The 9,876-nt window shown below is 33.9% G+C and overlaps 1 protein-coding gene across 1 annotated transcript; it reads left to right on the forward strand.

Annotated features, from left to right (window-relative positions):
* Positions 1–1,198: 1,198 nt before the first annotated feature.
* Positions 1,199–9,585, forward strand: LOC144436835 (cell adhesion molecule Dscam1-like). The gene is made up of 10 exons (XM_078125694.1): positions 1,199–1,319; positions 2,102–2,401; positions 2,847–2,996; positions 3,428–3,565; positions 5,709–5,820; positions 6,467–6,631; positions 7,622–7,808; positions 8,540–8,582; positions 9,254–9,350; positions 9,570–9,585. Exons 1-10 carry the CDS (start codon positions 1,199–1,201, stop codon positions 9,583–9,585), a joined length of 1,329 nt encoding a protein of 442 aa, XP_077981820.1.
* The last annotated feature ends 291 nt before the right edge of the window (positions 9,586–9,876 follow it).

Consider the following 9,876-nt stretch of genomic DNA (forward strand, 5'->3'; position numbering starts at 1 on the left):
CATAAAATATAAATATTCTTGAAAGTACAAATTTTGACCAACCAATAAATATGTTTGCAGCAATTTGAAGATGAAACGCGTATAGGCAAATCTGTCTGATATGTAGAATTATTTTCAAAAATGATACAAATATGCTAATTAGCCTAATTAATATTGATTTCCATGAAATTTTACTAGTACTAATCCTAATAGCATGCTTGTAGCAAAATACATTTTTGCAAAATTTATATGAAAACATCTTGTGAACATACAACTGAACAAGGACCACTAAATGTACAATGTATTTACATCAAAATTCAACAACTTGATTTTCTCCCATTTCTTGCCGTAAAAGTGGATATTGTTAGGAATACCTATTAAAATATGCTAATTAGATAAATATGCTAATTAGATAAATCAACATGCATAGAACTTAACCAAACCTTGGTGAATGAGAAAAGATATGTGCCTGAGAAAGTTTAAGCATAATGTTGACGTACATCCCAAAAAGATATAACATTCAGAAGATTATATTATGGCTGGATTTTTATGTAAAATAAAGTCTTTTATATATCAGTGGACATTTATACTGTTATTTACACTGTTATTACTGTTATTTATTAACATAACAAGATTCAAACTGAATGCCTCCCGTAAGGGCAGGACCATAGATTTTTGGACCTACACACATTGTTGGAATGCACAATTCTAAACTATAGCTATTATACATGATGTACCACTTATATAATTGAAAAATTACATGAAATTATGTGAAATTTGAAGATTGCATAGTTAACACAAAACCTGATTATTAAACAATCATTTATTATGCAAATTAACTATATAGCTTATAATTTACATCAACAAGCCTTAAAAGACACATGCACTTATTTATCATATGATTATGACATATAATTCATGTCCAACATTGCAAAACACCCTAGACACAGTTGCTAGATAATTATGACAATTATATAGAACATAGTAAATGATTGTACTGTGATTGATAATTATATATTCTTGTTTTGATTTAAAAGTTCCCGCCACCATTGTTCATGCTCCAGAAAATGGAGAGTATATCCTTGGTGAAAAAGCAACATTTCAATGTGCATTTCATGGTAAACCAATTCAAATTTCTGATGTGAAATGGTACAATGGTACTAGTGAGATACAAAGTGGTATTGAAACTGTGGACCATGGTGGTGATGATGAGTTCACTATGCTGTCAACATTGACTGTATCCAGTGTCCAACGGAGTGATAATGGATCCTACAGCTGTGAGGTTTATAACGATTACGGAGATTCAGCTGATTCAGCTAGTTTTGTTCTCATTGTACTTGGTAAGCAGTGGGTTTCTAAATATTGACTGCGATTGTTATTGTTATTGTTATTGTTATTGTTATTGTGATTTTAAAAAATGCGTGTTGCTGCAAACGTAATTGTGATTGATATCAGTTTCTCTATTCGTGAAATAATAAAAGATCCCACACACAGCACTGACTTGTAATCAGTAATCTGGGATTATCACCAACCAATAACTACGTTTTATAATGTGAAGTTACAGTCACAACATATTTTTTATGATATGCAATTCGATGTTTTTGAAATTGAGTGGCTAGACTAGATTAGTTTTCCGAAAACTACTTTCTAGTCTCTCACCCACAACTTGAAATCGTTTTCCTTTTGGATGTTATCATTTATTTCTTTTCTGTATGTTTATTTCTTGTGGGGAATAAATTTCAATTCAATTCAATTCAAGTTGTTGGTGAATTGGAAATACCCCACCTAACATAAATCCCTACTTAATACTTACAGATGGGTAAAGTCAGGTATTCTTATAAAATTCTTTTGAATAGTATCACTGTTTGTATAGTCTTGGTCATTTTGTGTAGCACATTTCATGCATTCCGGTCCGTCACAATTGTCTATATTTTGGTGAAAATGCCATATACTTATTCCATTAAGTAATTTACATGAATATAAATGTACATCATGTCTAGTATCACGGTATTCATAATGAATAGACAGTCGTAAATTTGCATATAGAAATGATGTAACTAGATAGTACCTACATGTATCAGAATAATCTGAAATTGATCTGCTGTATTATTTCATCCTGCAGAGAGACCAGATGCCGTCGTCATTTCCAGATTTGAGTCTACAAACTCTGAGTCCATTAACATAGCCTGGAGAATTCTCTTCACCGGTAATCAAGACATTACTGGGTGTTATGTTGAATACCAAAGAGTGGAAACTGTAGAGTGGATTCCAAGTATGGATGATAACGATAATTCAAGCCTGTATTCTCATATTGTCAAGAATTTAGAACCATTTACAGAGTATAGAGTGAGAGTTAGTTGTGAAAATTTCATTGGAAACAGTACCTATACTGAGAGTGATTATATACGAACAAAGGCTACCGGTATGTATTCATATATTCGTTATTTCCTTCCAAGCATTATTCAGCCTCATTGACAGATGCTGTGAGAACATACAGTTTAGATGCATGTTAAAGATTGAAATAATATAATGATAGCCCTTGGGGTTAAGGGTCTATGGTGATGTTACTTTGATGATAATAAACCACGTGACATGTGCGGGGAACATCTAATTCTACTGTGTTGCAAAGGATTAAACTTTTCATGGACAATTACGCTATTAATATTGGATAATGGATATTATTTCAAACGTGCGTTTATCCTATATACTACTGTTCCCTGTTTTCATCGACCTGCTCTTTTGATAAGACAGTATTTTAGTTGATTGTATTGTTGAAAAAACTCCAGTAGTATGTTGACTCGTAATACTGACATCGACATTCTTTAATATCATTATATACCTAAAACTCAATTTTACATCTTAATCAGGTGCAACCCCACCAAGAGATGTTGACGTGATGGCATTATCAGACACAGAATTGAAAGTAACCTGGGTTGAACCAATTTCCCACAGGGGAAATTTGATCCACTATCTTGTCCGCTATAATGAAGTTGAGGGAGAGACTCGGGTAAAACAATGTGAGTGTCAAATCCTAAAGAATCCTCAGTAAATTGCATCTTGCCGAAATAGCACACAGAAGAATACAAAATATGCAAATTGTAAACCTTGATAACCAAATCTGATACAATTGGTTATGTGATTTTGCCACCATAATTGTGTATTGACTGGAGAGATAGAGAGATAGACAGACAGACAGACAGACAGACATACAGACAGACAGACAGACAGACAGACAGACAGACAGATACAGAGACAGAGACAGACAGAGAGACAGACAGAGAGACAGACAGACAGACAGACAGACAGACAGACAGACAGACAGACAGACAGACAGAGACATAGAGAGAGAAACAGAGACAGATATAGAGAGAGAGGGAGACAGACAGACAGTCACACTGTAGAACCTTTGAAGATAACAATTTGTTAATCATTACCTCTCTTTTTTCAGCTGATGGCTTGAAAACAATCCTGATACTGAGCGACCTACTAGCATATACTGAGTACAGTATATCAGTTATTGCTGTCAACGAGGGAGGCTTAAAGAGTGTGCCATCTATTGGTACAATTTCCAGGACATTGGTAGGAAGTAAGTTAATTGTTGATAGTTAAATCTCACAATACACTAGTCTTGGGCTAATTAATTTCTTATGAACTCTATAATTTTGCGATTACATAAGTCATAGTAGTGGAAACAACTTAAGGGAAGAAACCTTTCCACAGCTCTGTCACACCTAAAGCGATTTCGTATCGTTTTATCATTGCATTTTAAAATTTAAAGTTAAAAGAAACAATGGTACACACTGGCAATTAAATGTCGAGGTTGACATTGCATTATAATTGATTTATCATAAAAATCATGCACGGAATTTAAAAATAATGGTTTGAGACTGTCAGTAGACATTCTTTCATAAAATTATTTATATGAGGCCTTTAAAAAATTGTGCTTTCACTTACGCTCAATTTTGGAATAAGCAGGGTAGGTAGATTTTTATTTTTATTTCTTTTTTTTATGTGCGCGTGTCTAGTTCAGGAAGTGATGTTTTCCGTTGTTTTCTGTATCGTCTCTGTGTTATTGTTTTTTTTTCTTCTCATCAGATGTACAGCCATTACAGATTGGAAGAACAGTTTTATAATGTTTTTTGAGTTGATATCAGTTTTCACATCCACTATTTGTCGCGAGACTTCCACAATTTTCTTGATTTTATTTTTTTTCTCGAATACTAGGTAAACAAACGTTTAGGGTCGGCAGTGAAAAACTAGGTATAGGTCGGGTAATCGGAACCAGACTTATCGCATAACATGGTATAGCCTCTTTCATTAGGGTTATTCCAGGCGTAGTCTGGTACATTTAAATGTTCTTTACGAAAGTCATCACTGGTCACAATCCTGTTAAATTTCTTTCCTTTGATAACGTTTTTCCATGCCTGTATGTGGTTTACCAAATGTAGATGTTGCCATGACATATTGCCTGGGCGAATGCCTTTATGTGGATGAGTGCATCGACTGTAGACATAGCAAAGACAACTACTACGCAATTCCTAAACTAAATTTGTAACAAATGCTAATCACTATAGTCACTATATAGAGACTACTTCAAAAATCGAATGTCTACCACTATATTATCAGGTGTAAGTTTTCTGTAAGACTTTGACCTTTAAATTTGACTTTGACCGTCACGATCTTATTATCATAATCAAGTCATTCCTTGCATATCAGTATTAGTTGTTGCCATCAATTTCCATAAATCATGCCACCATTAATTAATTGTCACATAGTAGTAAAGTATCTTATGAGACTGTGTCTGCTACGAAGACTTTCTTTGCCGTTATCATTCCGCATCACATGCTATGGTGAAGGCATTACAAATACGATATTACATCGAATGTATTTTCAAAATCTATCGTGTATGATGTTTTCATTTTGATCCTAGGGGGATGGAATTGACTACAACTGCTGACACCAGACTTTGGACGTATGGAACCTGCTACAATTCAGGTAGAACATTTAATTGGATTAATATCCCTTGGCACAGAGACTTGTATTACATTCCATTATTTGATAAGAACAGTTTTATGGCCACTTAACATAATACTTCATGTTCACAAACAAATTTCCAGGTCCCCTGGCGCTTCATGAACACATAAAGAGGCCACACAACTGTTCTTATCAAACCAAGGTGTGTAATACAAGTCTCTACTGTTCGAACATGCTGAGCCAAGTGTTATTAATCCAATTCATTTGTTTACTTTCCCTGTTTGTAACAGGTTCTGTTCGTCCACAGTCTGATGTCGACAGTTGTTGCTGATCTTGTTCGTATTGTTAATTTTATGATGATCGTAGATGGCGGATTGGTTAGCTAATACAAAAGTCCTTTACACACTATATTTTAGCCTTCAGAAATATTTGAAAATTAAGAAATGATGCCTCTTAGATTTTGAAAGGTTAAACGTCAACCTATAGCATTCACTATACTTGAAAAGGACAGTGTCGGAAATACTTTTACCAGCACTAAAATGGAAATTATAGATTCATGGCAGTCTCATAGGTAATCAGAGTACATCTGAACACATTAATATAATTATGTTAATGATATATCCTGCTAAGAAACATAAGATGACATCATAAACTCAATTTAACTCCCATTGGAAGAGGCAATAAGGCCAATGACCAGCATGTAGTCATAAAATTTACAGCGACGTAACTTATGACGTTATTTCATTTACCAACAGGACCTTCCTCTGTAACAGCTCCTAAACCACTTAACGATGCTTCTCGACAACCAACTCACAACTCTTTCTGGGTCGCATTAGAAAGAGCTTCAGAAAGAAATGGCCCTATCAGGTAATAATCTATTTTCTGCATATATGAAGAATTTTCATTTAGGTACCAGTTCTGAGAATCCTACATTAAGTATGACTTTCAATGAACATTAATTTCAGATCTACCTGCAGCAGCTTAACACAGCTTATTTAGGTAAACAATGAAATACATACATAAAGTCATATTGAATTTTGAAAGTCAAGTTTCTAAGCTTGTTATTTTCATGTCCTACAAAATGTAATGTTTATCGTATGATCGCATCAAATTTCCAAATGTTTTGTTTTTGTCAGATTTTATTCATAAGCGGATCGTATGACTGTGTAGTCATTTTAATGATCTTATATTATAGTATATGTATGGTATGTATTTGATTTTACTGGCCAGATAAAGTATAAGGTCAGATGAATATTTTTTTCATTTGTGTAATATTTCAAAGCAGATAATAACGTTTCTTCTGCCAAACGCAGCTTTGAGGAATATATGTACAAGAACATCTTCATCCTTAAAATGTCATAAAAAGGTTAATTGAAGTACGCACATATAAACCATGGGTGAGTGATAACCAACAATTTAAACGTTATGTCTATATATGTATAACTTCAAGTTGTTGTTGTAAACTTAGAAAATTTAGTAGTGATTGGAAATTGTATATCTTTATCTTCTATAGTTGTTATGAAGTGATTGTAATACGTTTAAAGATTGACCCCATCAAGTATGTCTACACTTTGAACACAATACAAGATAACCCTGATCAAGTGTTTCCACCAGATAAAATAAAGAGCTACAGGGAAGCAGAGCCAGGAGTTGCATATAGTGCTATAAAGTTCAGTAGGTAAGTTAAGAGTAAGTCTTATGATTTGGTATGTATGATAAACAAAATTCAACATTTACACTCTTTTGGGAAATTAAGGAAATGTTGTCGATGTGTGTATTCTGTACGTTACATTGGTTTATAGTAATAAATTACAGCGTGCAAGACTCAGTCTCAGGAAACTGCTATCTTCACAATGTTTTCAAAATTAATGGTACATATCACCAGCAGAAATTATAAGTGGCTCTACCATATATATACACATTCACAAAGCGATTGCACAAATTCTGGCAAGATTGTTTATTCACAAATCCTTTAATAAAGCATCAGACTTTATCATTAAACATCACGATTGGAATGACTATATCTTTTACATTTATTCTTTTTATTTAAAATTGACATCCTCACACTCTCACAGCCATTGCCAACGCCGTTCGGTCGCTAAATTGCCACATCGCTACATTCTATAAAATAACAAGAAAATAAAAAAAAAAAAAAAACATTACAATTTGTCTGACAGTGTCAATAAAACAAATCTGAGGATACAAGAGGTGAAAATTATATCAAGATTTACTCATTACAGAATCCACTATGGCCATCGAATACTGTATAAGTACATGGGAGAATGAATGATTGATGATTTTCTTGAAAATAAGCCGGTTAACCCACGAAGTACTTTGATTATTTCCAAATGAACAAGCTTTCTTATGGCAATGTTTGGGGAAGATTTTAAAGAACTTTGATTTTTTTAAATTATTTACAGGGAAGTTTGTTCCTGGGCCATGTTCTACCTTCAAAATGATGTTTATAATAATTTGTAAATGATCTAGGATATGGGATTATCAAGTCATTCTGCTCACGTTTGTACAAAATAAGAATAATCTTTAACTTTGAAAATTATATACATTGTATATTGTCTTCATCACACTGAATATTAAATGTACGATGATGTTTTGTTCATAATCAGCTATTTTTTATTACTAAAAAAATCATACTGTTTTGTCAATAAAGTGACGACTTTGAGAATGAAATACAAGTTGGTGCTGGTGAGGTGTCAAGCTGTGGTAATCCTGGACCTGAAAGGGGTAGAACCAAAAGAGCTGGATATGATGTTGAAGCAGTCAATGGTAAACTGGCAGAAACGGAAGTTTACACTTCATTTCTGAGAGCTTACGTAGATAATCCAAATGGAGGGGAGGTATGTTCAAATATATGTAGTGGATAAAACCCCAAATGTTTGAATCCCAAAGTCAGGTATCAATACTATGTTATCGTTGGAGTCATTAGGATTAATAGGGGAATTCTTTTCTTCAATACAATTTTTTTCAACAATTTGCATTCATATTTTGATCGTAACTATTGGTACAATTACCCATTTGAATAAATCCTAGCCTATTTTTGATAGGGTGTGATAGTTTTTCTAGAAACGAAGAGAGAGAGAGAGAGAGAGAGAGAGAGAGAGAGAGAGAGAGAGAGAGAGAGAGAGAGAGAGAGAGAGAGAGAGAGAGAAAGAGAGAGAGAGAGAGAGAATGCCATACTTAATTTATACACGTTCATGTAAATAAGTAAAAGGTTATGAAATTCATTTCACACCAATTACATTATATTTAGAAAAGTATTACAAGCGATCAATTATTAATTTGTGATGATTCTTAAATTATCTGGGAGGAAATGATTTATTATGGCATAATACAAAATGTATTGTCTCGGGGTGGTGCGTCTGTTACCCTAAGGAGGCCTGTGGTTTTGTAACGATCGATATTTTTTTAGAATAATAAATAAGCGGTTTAAGTTTTGTTCACGCATGCTTTATCTAAAGTTTCCAAGGAAGTGCATACCTCATACTTCAAACTTTGATATTCTATATTGGTAACAACCCTTGTATTTAGGGAAACAATTCTAAAAGTCGTTCTTTCTTTTATGTCTCAGCCCTATTATACCTCAAGTCCATTCATGGAACCCATAGAAACTGGTAAGATAGTGTTAAATACAATATTACAAGTGACATTATGTATATCGTTATCATTTGCTCACTTAGGTGTATTCATAATGTAACGACTTGTAACATGAAAATTTGAATAACGCAATCTTCAATTCAAGAGTGATCATGATTTTAATGCTGAAATTGTCATCGATGCAAATATGAACGTTTTTGCTGTATTTACATTTCATGCAATGAAATTACGTAGAGAGATTTATGTAAATTTATCATAATTTCATTTGTAACATTTCCACTAAATTGTTTCGTAGTTAATACTGTCTTCAAAAATCAAGCAACTACATTTGTATTTTGGGCCGATGGCCTTGGATGTACAGAATAAAAGACCATACTACTACTACTACTATGAACGTTTTTAACCTGCATTGGAACAAAATGCTTCTTACATTGTAAATATGCCAAAATATATTATGTGTTAGGGGTAAGGCCCCAACTTCAGCTTTTTAGTAGACTGTGGGTTTATTTGCTGTCTTTTAAGGGGTTTAAACCCTAAATGTCAGCTGCTCTAAATGTTTATTGAACTGTGGATATTCCCCTTCAATGTATGTTTGTGTGTGATTTTCTCAATTCACTGTACGGAACATTCACTTGATAAAGCATTCATACATATTTCATGAGTGATCAACTGTTATATTACCCCTCAGCTGAAGGACAAGAGTCACCAGTTGTCATCGCTTTTGTATTTGTTATCATTGTTGTACTCGTTATTGTCATTATTATCCTTGGAATCATCCTGTTCAGGTGGGTACATTTCATTGTTATTTCACAGCTGGTACATCTAGATTTGTATTGGTTGTTTGGATATCATTCAATCTCTGCATATCTTATATATGTAATAACTTCCACACATATACCTCAGTGATTGGCGGAGATCGTGTCACATGGTACGGGCAAGTTATTACCTACAGTGACGTCCATTTGATATAGAGTGGGGCGTTATTTGTATTCTATTTTCCATAGGGCACTATTCATGTAGCATGGGAGTCCTACCGATCGGACGGAGAATGTCGTGTTATAAAATATCAGATCACAAGTACATGTTGTAGATTACCCGTCATGCTGTTGTGAAGCAACTATTTCCTTAGGGCTTCAGCGCAGCCTCGTGAAAAAGTTACTGCCAACAGGTAGTACACATTTACTAGTGTCCCATAGCCGGGCAATAAGTTTACAATGTATAATAGCACATCCCTGTGAACTACATGTATATGAGCTTATTACTCGATATCACCCCTTGATTCGTCGTATCCCTGTGAGTACCGTTTCTGCA

The sequence above is a fragment of the Glandiceps talaboti genome, chromosome 6, assembly GCF_964340395.1.
Source record: "Glandiceps talaboti chromosome 6, keGlaTala1.1, whole genome shotgun sequence".
Classification (NCBI taxonomy): Eukaryota; Metazoa; Hemichordata; class Enteropneusta; family Spengelidae; genus Glandiceps; species Glandiceps talaboti.

Excerpts from the sequence above, each read along its gene's own strand:
- LOC144436835 (XM_078125694.1), top strand. The coding sequence starts at position 1,199 with ATGCTGTCAACATTGACTGTATCCAGTGTCCAACGGAGTGATAATGGA. Across the intron at positions 1,320-2,101 it reads TTTTGTTCTCATTGTACTTG|AGAGACCAGATGCCGTCGTC; the intron begins GTAAGCAGTGGG and ends TTCATCCTGCAG. Across the intron at positions 5,821-6,466 it reads GAAAGAAATGGCCCTATCAG|TTGTTATGAAGTGATTGTAA; the intron begins GTAATAATCTAT and ends TATCTTCTATAG.